Source organism: Prenolepis imparis, unplaced genomic scaffold, assembly GCF_030444845.1.
Source record: "Prenolepis imparis isolate NDT839.2.m4 unplaced genomic scaffold, iyPreImpa1.0 SCAF_1, whole genome shotgun sequence".
NCBI classification, from domain to species: domain Eukaryota; kingdom Metazoa; phylum Arthropoda; class Insecta; order Hymenoptera; family Formicidae; genus Prenolepis; species Prenolepis imparis.
In genome coordinates this window covers 19,216,263-19,233,141 of record NW_028141159.1, presented here as the reverse complement: position 1 = coordinate 19,233,141, position 16,879 = coordinate 19,216,263, and the positions used below count along the sequence as shown (strand labels likewise).

The 16,879-nt window shown below is 31.4% G+C and overlaps 1 protein-coding gene across 1 annotated transcript in view; it reads right to left on the bottom strand.

The window, feature by feature from the left end:
- Positions 1-2,649: 2,649 nt before the first annotated feature.
- Positions 2,650-16,879, bottom strand: part of LOC145938443 (malate dehydrogenase-like) — a 50,179-nt gene continuing 35,949 nt past the window's right edge. Inside the window, exons 2-3 of the mRNA XM_083042132.1 lie at positions 3,161-3,532; positions 2,650-2,949 (exon numbers count right to left, since the gene is read on the bottom strand). Of these exons, the coding sequence (XP_082898258.1) occupies positions 2,650-2,949; positions 3,161-3,532 (672 nt within the window). The remainder of the gene's footprint in view (positions 2,950-3,160; positions 3,533-16,879) is intronic.

The following is a 16,879-nucleotide window of genomic DNA, read 5'->3' as shown; positions in this document are numbered from 1 at the left end:
GAGAATCATGCCTCGTTGATAATTTCGCGTTATCGCTAATGCGATGATACCGCCGTGATTAACGTGCCATTGCTAAGTTCGTCCTCTTAAATACCGCTACTGAACCTGTTCTCTTATCATCACCCGCGCGGAGTATATGCTTATGATTCTATCGATGAAACGAGAAAACTCCTCCGCATTCTAGTGCCACCTATCTTAATTAGGCAATTCAGGAAACAGGAATTTGTCGATTGTATTACCCGAACCTTTGAGGAATTCTGGATATTTACGACCCCTTCAATTGAGATAAATCGTTCCTTAACTAATATGGAAAAAAATCATTTAGAAAATCAATATGACATATCACATCAATATATAGCAATAGATTGTATTATTTTTGTTCTTGTGGAATTAATTTTGTACCTATCGAGAAATGATTTCATATATAATTACCAAAATAATTAATAACATAATCAATAAGTAAGAAATTTACGCAATAATACTTCCTTAAATATAAATGAAAGAAATTTATTACAATGCAAGAATTCTTGCGGAATAAAATAAATAAGCCTATTAAAATAGATTAATCTATTCAACAAATATAAAAAGATAATTTAAGAAGAGTTATTAATGCAATCAAATGTAATCATGATTTAAGTGAGATAAAGTTGATATTAGAATAATGCGGGAGAGAAACGCGATCGTAATCGTATAAATTGGAGCCCTCTCTACCTTCTTTCCTCCACAGAATCTATTATTAATTCGTAAGTCCCTCGTAAAGATTCAGATTCAGGAACTTGCTGCGATTTACCCGGTAAATTATGCAGTCATGTGCCACTGGCGCCCATATTTAAAGACAGCCAGATCGCGGACAGATTTACGCATAATTCCAGCGTGTAATTCCGCGCTTTTAACGAGGCAGCGGTCAAGCCGTACGTCACTCTTCACAATCCGCCGTGTCTGTAAATGCCTTCTAATCGCGATCTTACGTCGCGATCTAGTTTGTGTCGAAATTACGCTAATTTCTTCTAACAAACATTTTAAAAATATTTTACTCTCAGATAATATCGCGATCGTTAATTAACAAGCGGCAATAAAATGCAACACTTTGAAGTTATACTTCGCTGATATATTTGATGAAACAAAATTATTTTGCTTTTCAAGAAAAATACAACTCCGCATAGTTTTTTTTTAAAGAATGCTTTTAACTAAAAAAAATTATCGAACATATTTACATTCTAGATTTATTATTTTCATCTTAGATTATTGATAAGATCTGAGATATATATATATATTTATATATAAAAAGGATTTAAGATTAAAATAAAAAAAATATATTTTATTTTAATCATAATGTTTATCAACTCTTTTTAAAAGTAAATTATATATTTTTTATTACAAAAGAAATAAATTGATAATTTAAATTACAACACATTAACTCATAAAAATTTTAGCGGTTTTTACAATTGTTACAATAATGATTAATAATTGTTTAATAATTATTAGGTGGAACATATTAAACCGATATAATAATTTATGATGTAACCTTCCGTTCAAGGGTTACGAGAGCTATAAAGCTTTCACTTTTATGTTTTCTTTATTTCTTTACCGAGTGTTGCCCCGGGTGACAAATAAATTACGTCATTGCGTCATTGGGAATACGATGAAATTGGCAAAACCTTTCGCGGACAGCGAAATGCGCATATACAATTTCCATTTCAAGAGATAATATCAGCCCTTCCGGATCGATGCATTGGATCACAATTGATCTATCGACCGAGACCCGTATTATTTGGAAAATTATGGCCTGATTCAGAATCCGGTCCATATTTTATAATGACGACGTATTGTTACGTAGAGTGCGGAAGCCTTCCAGCAACTGTGCAACTTTTTGTCACGACGATGCAATATCTGCACTTGATTTTTATTCCGATTCTGATTAACGGACAATTATCTCGTTAGTTGCATGTCTGGCAATTTCTAGCGAGGCATGGGGCAACTATAGTAATTGAAGATAATTGTATATTTATATAATAACGTTCTAAATATTTGCCATAATATTAAATAATATGATATAGTGAGTTTAGAACCTAAAAAATGTAAAATAATATCTAGATTGAATATCTAATAGAAATAAAATTTAATAATCGATAAATTCTTCACATATATGTATATTATTCTTCGTGTATTGGCTAAATAATGTAAATATAGTTCTTTGAATCTTTGCGATATTAAATGCTTTAATTAATAAAGTTATTTTGTAGTTAATCGTGCATTTAGCTTTTTACTTTATTTTATTTATTACAACGTTTATTTTATTTTTATTTTATTTATTAAAAATTAATTAAACACATATATTATATTATAAATATTTATATTATAGACATGGAAATTAGGACCATTCTATATAAGCAAAAACAGTATTTACAAGTAAATAGGTATGTTACACACGTACTTTGTAATAATTTTAAATCTCATTTTATACATTGTCATAGATATGTAATATTATGAACATTAATAAATACAAATTATAGAGAATTAGTAAAAAAAAAAAAAATAAGTTGAAAACCAAACTTAAGCATACTCAGAAATTATGTCTATATTAAAAATGTACTTATCTATTTGTTCGGAAGTTGTTGATGAAGAACATAACTTTTTTTGTAAATTACTTCATATATTCTTCCTGACGAATTCGTCGGCCTTCTCAATATCTTGCTGAAGAACTGTGACTGCCTCGTCGATCAGATCTTGCTCGAACTTTGTGACCGTACCGTATCCGAGATTTCTATGAATGCCACGTGGTCCGAGTAGTAATTCGTTGCTAAAGAAACGCGCATTGGTCACCGTCGATTCTACATAAGCGGAAATGATCACATGCGGTTCGTGATGAATGGCACGGCATAATTTATGAATGAAATACAACGTCGCTGATGCCATTGAAAACGTAGATCCGCCTACCCCCTTCTTTGCCTAAGTATGCAACATACATATCTGAATAGTTGTGTGTCGGTTCAATAAATCTTTATTCTAAAAAAAATCTTATTCTAAATCTGATTACGTGATAAGCACATAACATTGAATTTTATGTTAATTGTGTGCACGATAAAAAATATATATTTATATATATTTTATAACATAAATATATTTTTTTATTTATTTATAAAATAATTTTATCTCTTACTAGAACGACTTTTTTCCCAGCATCTCGTACAAGTTGGATTAAAGTTCTGATCTCTTCTTCCGTCAAAGGGACATTCGGCCTCGCTTTAGAAAATAAAGGAACTGTAGTGTTATCCGCGTGACCACCCACGACAGGAACATAAGTCTTTCTCGGTTCCTGTCCAATGGCCTCCGCATAGAAACGCTCCGCTCGCATCTGGTCGATCTGACAGACGCCGAAGAGCCTTTCAGGCCGATAAACCCCGCGTTTCTTTAAGACTCCCGCCGCAACTGGCACCAACGAGTCCAAAGGGTTCGTCACTATGGCTATCAGAGCATCAGGACATCTGTCTGCGCAGATATTGATTATATCTCTGCAGATTGCAGCGTTCTCCTGTATTGATATAAGTATATGTAAATAAAGTCTTCGTGGGAGGTTATATTTTAAATTAGACCTATTTAATATTTCAAAGTCGTAATTAATCCAATGGAGATTATAATAATAATAATATATATATTATTTATATAATATAATAGTATTTCACTGCCTTATTCAGAAAAAAAATTTAAGTTAGGAGATAAAATAAATTTGTATAACATTGACAGTACAACTCTTATAGCAATCCGACATTCGTATCATTTCGTTATCTTCATAAATAATATTGATATGGTGTATTCTACATAATAATACGTATAGCAATACATTAATAAAGAGAAATTATAATATATGACATAAAAGAATATTGTTATAATAAAATCCCTTTCTAAACAAGGCATGTTAAGTCGATTCTGAAAAGTCTCAAAGTATTGTTGCATCTTTTCCGCGATGATGATTGAGGCTGTCATCGCGAAAAATAGCAGTTTGACAGTTTATTCAAAATAAAATTAAATATAATAATAATATGTTTTAAATATGTTATAATATATTTATATGTAAAGATATATGTAGAGATCAGTGGATGACAGCCTCTAGAATGAAACGAATATAACGCAATAAACAATAAAAAATTATATACACTTTATATATCATAATTTTAATATACGAAAGTAAGAATATAGAGAGATTCAGTAATACGAGTCAACAATTTCTTACTATATTCAGCCTCTTTGCCTTCTTTTATTGTTTTTAACTCGCATTTATGATTTTATGTTAATGATTAAATGATTAAGCGACGAAAAGGCTAAACATAGTGCGAAATTATTGACTCGTACTACTTAATCTAGCTATATTCTTACTATGCGCATAATAAAATTATGATATATAAAGTGCGTGTTATTTTTTATTCTTTTGGTTCGTATTAATGATTTTATGCTCATGGCAGAGCAATTGCGCTACAAAAAGACTGAATATAATAAGAAATTGGTGACTCGTACTACTTAATCTCACCAAATCCCCGGCGATAAAATTTCGATTTTCAATATTATAAAACAAGCCAAAAATTATTTGATTATATATTTCAACAGTACATTATATGCACATTAAGATGGTACCATCAGCATACAAGCCTACAAACTCTTTGGTATAATACACGTAATATAATTGTGCGCCGTATAGGGTCCGCGGTATAAAAATTTTAGTTTTCAATATTTTAAGACGAGCCAAAAATTAATCTTATATATATTTTAACATTACATTATATGCACATTATGATGGTACCATCAGCATGCCAGCGTACAAACTTTTTGATCTATTATACGTAATTTGAATCCGCGCCATATGGGGTCCGCGGTATAAAAATTTTAGTTTTCAATATTTCAAAACGAGCCAAAAATTAATGTTATTTATATTTAAACAGTACATTATATGCACATTATGATGGTACCATCAGCTTGCCAGCGTACAAACTTTTTGATATAATATACGTAAAATGAATCTGCGCCATATGGGGTCCGCGGTATAAAAATTTTAGTTTTCAATATTTTAAAACGAGCCAAAAATTAATCTTATACATATTTTAACAGTACATTATATGCACATTATGATGGTACCATCAGCAAGCCAGCGTACAAACTTTTTGATCTATTATACGTAATTTGAATCCGCGCCATATGGGGTCCGTGGTATAAAAATTTTTGTTTTCAATATTTTAAAACGAGCCAAAAATTAACCTTATATATATTTTAACAGTACATTATATGCACATGATGATGGTATCATCAGCTTGCCAGCGTACAAACCTTTTGATCTAATATACGTAAAATAAGTCCGCGCCGTATGGGGTCCGTGGTATAAAAATTTTAGTTTTCAATATTTTAAGACTAGCCAAAAATTAATCTTATATATATTTTAACAGTACAATATATGCACATTATGATGGTACCATCAGCTTGCCAGCGTACAAACTTTTTGATCTAATATACGTAAAATAAGTCCGCGCCCTATGGGGTCCGCGGTATAAAAATTTTAGTTTTCAATATTTTAAGACGAGCCAAAAATTAATCTTATATATATTTTAACAGTACATTATATGCACATTATGATGGTACCATCAGCATGCCAGCGTACAAACTTTTTGATCTAATATACGTAAAATGAATCTGCGCCATATAGGGTCCGCGGTATAAAAATTTTAGTTTTCAATATTTTAAAACGAGCCAAAAATTCATCTTATATATATTTTAACAGTACATTATATGCACATTATGATGGTACCATCAGCATGCCAGCGTACAAACTTTTTGATCTATTATACGTAACATGAATCCGCGCATTATGGGGTCCGCGGTTTAAAAATTTTAGTTTTCAATATTTTAAAACGAGCCAAAAATTAATCTTATATATATTTTAACAGTATATTATATGCACATTATGATGGTACCATCAGCATGCCAGCGTACAAACTTTTTGATCTATTATACGTAACTTGAATCCGCGCCATATGGGGTCTGCGGTATAAAAATTTTAGTTTTCAATATTTTGAAACGAGCCAAAAATTAACCTTATATATATTTTAACAGTACATTATATGCACATTATGATGGTACCATCAGCTTGCCAGCGTACAAACCTTTTGATCTAATATACGTAAAATAAGTCCGCGCCGTATGGGGTCCGCGGTATAAAAATTTTAGTTTTCAATATTTTAAGACGAGCCAAAAATTAATCTTATATATATCTTAACAGTACATTATATGCACATCATGATGGTACCATCAGCATGCCAGCGTACAAACTTTTTGATCTAATATACGTAAAATAAATCCGCGCCGTATGGGGTCCGCGGTATAAAAATTTAAGTTTTCAATATTTTAAAACGAGCCAAAAATTAATCTTATATATATTTTAACAGTACATTATATGCACATTATGATGGTACCATCAGCATGCCAGCGTACAAACTATTTGATCTATTATACGTAACATGAATCCGCGCCATATGGGGTCCGCAGTATAAAAATTTTAGTTTTCAATATTTTAAGACGAGCCAAAAATTAATCTTATATATATTTTAACAGTACATTATATGCACATTATGATGGTACCATCAGCATGCCAGCGTACAAACTTTTTGATCTAATATACGTAAAATAAATCTGCGCCATATCGGGTCCGCGGAATAAAAATTTTAGATTTCAATATTTTAAAACGAGCCAAAAATTCATCTTATATATATTTTAACAGTACATTATATGCACATTATGATGGTACCATCAGCTTGCCAGCGTACAAACTTTTTGTTCTAATATACGTAAAATAAGTCCGCGCCGTATGGGGTCCGCGGTATAAAAATTTAAGTTTTCAATATTTTAAAACGAGCCAAAAATTAATCTTATATATATTTTAACAGTATATTATATGCACATTATGATGGTACCATCAGCATGCCAGCGTACAAACTTTTTGATTTATTATACGTAACCTGATTCCGCGCCATATGGGGTCCGCGGTATAAAAATTTTAGTTTTCAATATTTTAAAACGAGCCAAAAATTAATCTTATATATATTTTAACAGTACATTATATGCACATTATGATGGTACCATCAGCATGCCAGCGTACAAACTTTTTGATCTAATATACGTAAAATAAATCTGCGCCATATCGGGTCCGCGGTATAAAAATTTTAGATTTCAATATTTTAAAACGAGCCAAAAATTAATCTTATATATATTTTAACAGTACATTATATGCACATTATGATGGTACCATCAGCATGCCAGCGTACAAACTTTTTGATCTAATATACGTAAAATGAATCTGCGCCATATGGGGTCCGCGGTATAAAAATTTTAGTTTTCAATATTTTAAAACGAGCCAAAAATTCATCTTATATATATTTTAACAGTACATTATATGCACATTATGATGGTACCATCAGCTTGCCAGCGTACAAACTTTTTGTTCTAATATACGTAAAATAAGTCCGCGCCGTATGGGATCCGCGGTATAAAAATTTTAGTTTTCAATATTTTAAGACGAGCCAAAAATTAATCTTATATATATTTTAACAGTACATTATATGCACATTATGATGGTACCATCAGCATGCCAGCGTACAAACTTTTTGATCTAATATACGTAAAATGAATCTGCGCCATATGGGGTCCGCGGTATAAAAATTTTAGTTTTCAATATTTTAAAACGAGCCAAAAATTCATCTTATATATATTTTAACAGTACATTATATGCACATTATGATGGTACCATCAGCATGCCAGCGTACAAACTTTTTGATCTAATATACGTAAAATAATTCCGCGCCGTATGGGGTCCACGGTATAAAAATTTTAGTTTTCAATATTTCAAAACGAGCCAAAAATTAATCTTATATATATTTTAACAGTACATTATATGCACATTATGATGGTACCATCAGCATGCCAGCGTACAAACTTTTTGATCTATTATACGTAACATGAATCCGCGCATTATGGGGTCCGCGGTATAAAAATTTTAGTTTTCAATATTTTAAAACGAGCCAAAAATTAATCTTATATATATTTTAACAGTATATTATATGCACATTATGATGGTACCATCAGCATGCCAGCGTACAAACTTTTTGATCTATTATACGTAACTTGAATCCGCGCCATATGGGGTCTGCGGTATAAAAATTTTAGTTTTCAATATTTTGAAACGAGCCAAAAATTAACCTTATATATATTTTAACAGTACATTATATGCACATTATGATGGTACCATCAGCTTGCCAGCGTACAAACCTTTTGATCTAATATACGTAAAATAAGTCCGCGCCGTATGGGGTCCGCGGTATAAAACTTTTAGTTTTCAATATTTTAAGACGAGCCAAAAATTAATCTTATATATATTTTAACAGTACATTATATGCACATTATGATGGTACCATCAGCATGCCAGCGTACAAACTTTTTGATCTAATATACGTAAAATAAATCCGCGCCGTACGGGGTCCGCGGTATAAAAATTTTAGTTTTCCATATTTTAAAACGAGCCAAAAATTAATCATATATATATTTTAACAGTACATTATATGCACATTATGATGGTACCATCAGCTTGCCAGCGTACAAACTTTTTGATCTATTATACGTAACATGAATCCGCGCATTATGGGGTCCGTGGTATAAAAATTTTTGTTTTCAATATTTTAAAACGAGCCAAAAATTAACCTTATATATATTTTAACAGTACATTATATGCACATGATGATGGTATCATCAGCTTGCCAGCGTACAAACCTTTTGATCTAATATACGTAAAATAAGTCCGCGCCGTATGGGGTCCGTGGTATAAAAATTTTAGTTTTCAATATTTTAAGACTAGCCAAAAATTAATCTTATATATATTTTAACAGTACAATATATGCACATTATGATGGTACCATCAGCTTGCCAGCGTACAAACTTTTTGATCTAATATACGTAAAATAAGTCCGCGCCCTATGGGGTCCGCGGTATAAAAATTTTAGTTTTCAATATTTTAAGACGAGCCAAAAATTAATCTTATATATATTTTAACAGTACATTATATGCACATTATGATGGTACCATCAGCATGCCAGCGTACAAACTTTTTGATCTAATATACGTAAAATGAATCTGCGCCATATAGGGTCCGCGGTATAAAAATTTTAGTTTTCAATATTTTAAAACGAGCCAAAAATTCATCTTATATATATTTTAACAGTACATTATATGCACATTATGATGGTACCATCAGCATGCCAGCGTACAAACTTTTTGATCTATTATACGTAACATGAATCCGCGCATTATGGGGTCCGCGGTTTAAAAATTTTAGTTTTCAATATTTTAAAACGAGCCAAAAATTAATCTTATATATATTTTAACAGTATATTATATGCACATTATGATGGTACCATCAGCATGCCAGCGTACAAACTTTTTGATCTATTATACGTAACTTGAATCCGCGCCATATGGGGTCTGCGGTATAAAAATTTTAGTTTTCAATATTTTGAAACGAGCCAAAAATTAACCTTATATATATTTTAACAGTACATTATATGCACATTATGATGGTACCATCAGCTTGCCAGCGTACAAACCTTTTGATCTAATATACGTAAAATAAGTCCGCGCCGTATGGGGTCCGCGGTATAAAAATTTTAGTTTTCAATATTTTAAGACGAGCCAAAAATTAATCTTATATATATCTTAACAGTACATTATATGCACATCATGATGGTACCATCAGCATGCCAGCGTACAAACTTTTTGATCTAATATACGTAAAATAAATCCGCGCCGTATGGGGTCCGCGGTATAAAAATTTAAGTTTTCAATATTTTAAAACGAGCCAAAAATTAATCTTATATATATTTTAACAGTACATTATATGCACATTATGATGGTACCATCAGCATGCCAGCGTACAAACTATTTGATCTATTATACGTAACATGAATCCGCGCCATATGGGGTCCGCAGTATAAAAATTTTAGTTTTCAATATTTTAAGACGAGCCAAAAATTAATCTTATATATATTTTAACAGTACATTATATGCACATTATGATGGTACCATCAGCATGCCAGCGTACAAACTTTTTGATCTAATATACGTAAAATAAATCTGCGCCATATCGGGTCCGCGGAATAAAAATTTTAGATTTCAATATTTTAAAACGAGCCAAAAATTCATCTTATATATATTTTAACAGTACATTATATGCACATTATGATGGTACCATCAGCTTGCCAGCGTACAAACTTTTTGTTCTAATATACGTAAAATAAGTCCGCGCCGTATGGGGTCCGCGGTATAAAAATTTAAGTTTTCAATATTTTAAAACGAGCCAAAAATTAATCTTATATATATTTTAACAGTATATTATATGCACATTATGATGGTACCATCAGCATGCCAGCGTACAAACTTTTTGATTTATTATACGTAACCTGATTCCGCGCCATATGGGGTCCGCGGTATAAAAATTTTAGTTTTCAATATTTTAAAACGAGCCAAAAATTAATCTTATATATATTTTAACAGTACATTATATGCACATTATGATGGTACCATCAGCATGCCAGCGTACAAACTTTTTGATCTAATATACGTAAAATAAATCTGCGCCATATCGGGTCCGCGGTATAAAAATTTTAGATTTCAATATTTTAAAACGAGCCAAAAATTAATCTTATATATATTTTAACAGTACATTATATGCACATTATGATGGTACCATCAGCATGCCAGCGTACAAACTTTTTGATCTAATATACGTAAAATGAATCTGCGCCATATGGGGTCCGCGGTATAAAAATTTTAGTTTTCAATATTTTAAAACGAGCCAAAAATTCATCTTATATATATTTTAACAGTACATTATATGCACATTATGATGGTACCATCAGCTTGCCAGCGTACAAACTTTTTGTTCTAATATACGTAAAATAAGTCCGCGCCGTATGGGATCCGCGGTATAAAAATTTTAGTTTTCAATATTTTAAGACGAGCCAAAAATTAATCTTATATATATTTTAACAGTACATTATATGCACATTATGATGGTACCATCAGCATGCCAGCGTACAAACTTTTTGATCTAATATACGTAAAATGAATCTGCGCCATATGGGGTCCGCGGTATAAAAATTTTAGTTTTCAATATTTTAAAACGAGCCAAAAATTCATCTTATATATATTTTAACAGTACATTATATGCACATTATGATGGTACCATCAGCATGCCAGCGTACAAACTTTTTGATCTAATATACGTAAAATAATTCCGCGCCGTATGGGGTCCACGGTATAAAAATTTTAGTTTTCAATATTTCAAAACGAGCCAAAAATTAATCTTATATATATTTTAACAGTACATTATATGCACATTATGATGGTACCATCAGCATGCCAGCGTACAAACTTTTTGATCTATTATACGTAACATGAATCCGCGCATTATGGGGTCCGCGGTATAAAAATTTTAGTTTTCAATATTTTAAAACGAGCCAAAAATTAATCTTATATATATTTTAACAGTATATTATATGCACATTATGATGGTACCATCAGCATGCCAGCGTACAAACTTTTTGATCTATTATACGTAACTTGAATCCGCGCCATATGGGGTCTGCGGTATAAAAATTTTAGTTTTCAATATTTTGAAACGAGCCAAAAATTAACCTTATATATATTTTAACAGTACATTATATGCACATTATGATGGTACCATCAGCTTGCCAGCGTACAAACCTTTTGATCTAATATACGTAAAATAAGTCCGCGCCGTATGGGGTCCGCGGTATAAAACTTTTAGTTTTCAATATTTTAAGACGAGCCAAAAATTAATCTTATATATATTTTAACAGTACATTATATGCACATTATGATGGTACCATCAGCATGCCAGCGTACAAACTTTTTGATCTAATATACGTAAAATAAATCCGCGCCGTACGGGGTCCGCGGTATAAAAATTTTAGTTTTCCATATTTTAAAACGAGCCAAAAATTAATCATATATATATTTTAACAGTACATTATATGCACATTATGATGGTACCATCAGCTTGCCAGCGTACAAACTTTTTGATCTATTATACGTAACATGAATCCGCGCATTATGGGGTCCGCGGTATAAAAATTTTAGTTTTCAATATTTTAAAACGAGCCAAAAATTAATCTTATATATATTTTAACAGTACATTATATGCACATTATGATGGTACCATCAGCATGCCAGCGTACAAACTTTTTGATCTAATATACGTAAAATGAATCTGCGCCATATGGGGTCCGCGGTATAAAAATTTTAGTTTTCAATATTTTAAAACGAGCCAAAAATTAATCTTATATATATTTTAACAGTACATTATATGCACATTATGATGGTACCATCAGCTTGCCAGCGTACAAACTTTTTGTTCTAATATACGTAAAATAAGTCCGCGCCGTATGGGGTCCGCGGTATAAAAATTTTAGTTTTCAATATTTTAAAACGAGCCAAAAATTCATCTTATATATATTTTAACAGTACATTATATGCACATTATGATGGTACCATCAGCATGCCAGCGTACAAACTTTTTGATCTAATATACGTAAAATAATTCCGCGCCGTATGGGGTCCGCGGTATAAAAATTTTAGTTTTCAATATTTTAAAACGAGCCAAAAATTAATCTTATATATATTTTAACAGTACATTATATGCACATTATGATGGTACCATCAGCATGCCAGCGTACAAACTTTTTGATCTATTATACGTAACATGAATCCGCGCATTATGGGGTCCGCGGTATAAAAATTTTAGATTTCAATATTTTAAAACGAGCCAAAAATTAATCTTATATATATTTTAACAGTATATTATATGCACATTATGATGGTACCATCAGCATGCCAGCGTACAAACTTTTTGATCTATTATACGTAACTTGAATCCGCGCCATATGGGGTCTGCGGTATAAAAATTTTAGTTTTCAATATTTTGAAATGAGCCAAAAATTAACCTTATATATATTTTAACAGTACATTATATGCACATTATGATGGTACCATCAGCTTGCCAGCGTACAAACCTTTTGATCTAATATACGTAAAATAAGTCCGCGCCGTATGGGGTCCGCGGTATAAAAATTTTAGTTTTCAATATTTTAAGACGAGCCAAAAATTAATCTTATATATATTTTAACTGTACATTATATGCACATTATGATGGTACCATCAGCATGCCAGCGTACAAACTTTTTGATCTATTATACGTAACATGAATCCGCGCATTATGGGGTCCGCGGTATAAAAATTTTAGTTTTCAATATTTTAAAACGAGCCAAAAATTAATCTTATATATATTTTAACAGTATATTATATGCACATTATGATGGTACCATCAGCATGCCAGCGTACAAACTTTTTGATTTATTATACGTAACCTGAATCCGCGCCGTATGGGGTCCGCGGTATAAAAATTTTAGTTTTCAATATTTTAAGACGAGCCAAAAATTAATCTTATATATATTTTAACTGTACATTATATGCACATTATGATGGTACCATCAGCATGCCAGCGTACAAACTATTTGATCTATTATACGTAACATGAATCCGCGCCATATGGGGTCCGCGGTATAAAAATTTTAGTTTTTAATATTTTAAGACGAGCCAAAAATTAATCTTATATATATTTTAACAGTACATTATATGCACATTATGATGGTACCATCAGCTTGCCAGCGTACAAACTTTTTGTTCTAATATACGTAAAATAATTCCGCGCCGTATGGGGTCCACGGTATAAAAATTTTAGTTTTCAATATTTCAAAACGAGCCAAAAATTAATCTTATATATATTTTAACAGTACATTATATGCACATTATGATGGTACCATCAGCATGCCAGCGTACAAACTTTTTGATCTATTATACGTAACATGAATCCGCGCATTATGGGGTCCGCGGTATAAAAATTTTAGTTTTCAATATTTTAAAACGAGCCAAAAATTAATCTTATATATATTTTAACAGTACATTATATGCACATGATGATGGTATCATCAGCTTGCCAGCGTACAAACCTTTTGATCTAATATACGTAAAATAAGTCCGCGCCGTATGGGGTCCGTGGTATAAAAATTTTAGTTTTCAATATTTTAAGACTAGCCAAAAATTAATCTTATATATATTTTAACAGTACAATATATGCACATTATGATGGTACCATCAGCTTGCCAGCGTACAAACTTTTTGATCTAATATACGTAAAATAAGTCCGCGCCCTATGGGGTCCGCGGTATAAAAATTTTAGTTTTCAATATTTTAAGACGAGCCAAAAATTAATCTTATATATATTTTAACAGTACATTATATGCACATTATGATGGTACCATCAGCATGCCAGCGTACAAACTTTTTGATCTAATATACGTAAAATGAATCTGCGCCATATAGGGTCCGCGGTATAAAAATTTTAGTTTTCAATATTTTAAAACGAGCCAAAAATTCATCTTATATATATTTTAACAGTACATTATATGCACATTATGATGGTACCATCAGCATGCCAGCGTACAAACTTTTTGATCTATTATACGTAACATGAATCCGCGCCATATGGGGTCTGCGGTATAAAAATTTTAGTTTTCAATATTTTGAAACGAGCCAAAAATTAACCTTATATATATTTTAACAGTACATTATATGCACATTATGATGGTACCATCAGCTTGCCAGCGTACAAACCTTTTGATCTAATATACGTAAAATAAGTCCGCGCCGTATGGGGTCCGCGGTATAAAAATTTTAGTTTTCAATATTTTAAGACGAGCCAAAAATTAATCTTATATATATTTTAACAGTACATTATATGCACATCATGATGGTACCATCAGCATGCCAGCGTACAAACTTTTTGATCTAATATACGTAAAATAAATCCGCGCCGTATGGGGTCCGCGGTATAAAAATTTTAGTTTTCAATATTTTAAAACGAGCCAAAAATTAATCTTATGTATATTTTAACAGTACATTATATGCACATTATGATGGTACCATCAGCATGCCAGCGTACAAACTATTTGATCTATTATACGTAACATGAATCCGCGCCATATGGGGTCCGCAGTATAAAAATTTTAGTTTTCAATATTTTAAGACGAGCCAAAAATTAATCTTATATATATTTTAACAGTACATTATATGCACATTATGATGGTACCATCAGCATGCCAGCGTACAAACTTTTTGATCTAATATACGTAAAATAAATCTGCGCCATATCGGGACCGCGGTATAAAAATTTTAGATTTCAATATTTTAAAACGAGCCAAAAATTCATCTTATATATATTTTAACAGTACATTATATGCACATTATGATGGTACCATCAGCTTGCCAGCGTACAAACTTTTTGTTCTAATATACGTAAAATAAGTCCGCGCCGTATGGGGTCCGCGGCATAAAAATTTTAGTTTTCAATATTTTAAGACGAGCCAAAAATTAATCTTATATATATTTTAACAGTACATTATATGCACATTATGATGGTACCATCAGCATGCCAGCGTACAAACTTTTTGATCTAATATACGTAAAATAATTCCGCGCCGTATGGGGTCCACGGTATAAAAATTTTAGTTTTCAATATTTCAAAACGAGCCAAAAATTAATCTTATATATATTTTAACTGTACATTATATGCACATTATGATGGTACCATCAGCATGCCAGCGTACAAACTTTTTGATCTATTATACGTAACATGAATCCGCGCATTATGGGGTCCGCGGTATAAAAATTTTAGTTTTCAATATTTTAAAACGAGCCAAAAATTAATCTTATATATATTTTAACAGTATATTATATGCACATTATGATGGTACCATCAGCATGCCAGCGTACAAACTTTTTGATCTATTATACGTAACTTGAATCCGCGCCGTATGGGGTCTGCGGTATAAAAATTTTAGTTTTCAATATTTTGAAACGAGCCAAAAATTAACCTTATATATATTTTAACAGTACATTATATGCACATTATGATGGTACCATCAGCTTGCCAGCGTACAAACCTTTTGATCTAATATACGTAAAATAAGTCCGCGCCGTATGGGGTCCGCGGTATAAAAATTTTAGTTTTCCATATTTTAAAACGAGCCAAAAATTAATCTTATATATATTTTAACAGTACATTATATGCACATTATGATGGTACCATCAGCTTGCCAGCGTACAAACTTTTTGATCTATTATACGTAACATGAATCCGCGCATTATGGGGTCCGCGGTATAAAAATTTTAGTTTTCAATATTTTAAAACGAGCCAAAAATTAATCTTATATATATTTTAACAGTACATTATATGCACATTATGATGGTACCATCAGCATGCCAGCGTACAAACTTTTTGATCTAATATACGTAAAATAAATCTGCGCCATATCGGGTCCGCGGTATAAAAATTTTAGATTTCAATATTTTAAAACGAGCCAAAAATTAATCTTATATATATTTTAACAGTAAATTATATGCACATTATGATGGTACCATCAGCATGCCAGCGTACAAACTTTTTGATATAATATACGTAAAATGAATCTGCGCCTTATGGGGTCCGCGGTATAAAAATTTTAGTTTTCAATATTTTAAAACGAGCCAAAAATTAATCTTATATATATTTTAACAGTACATTATATGCACATTATGATGGTACCATCAGCTTGCCAGCGTACAAACTTTTTGTTCTAATATACGTAAAATAAGTCCGCGCCGTATGGGGTCCGCGGTATAAAAATTTTAGTTTTCAATATTTTAAAACGAGCCAAAAATTCATCTTATATATATT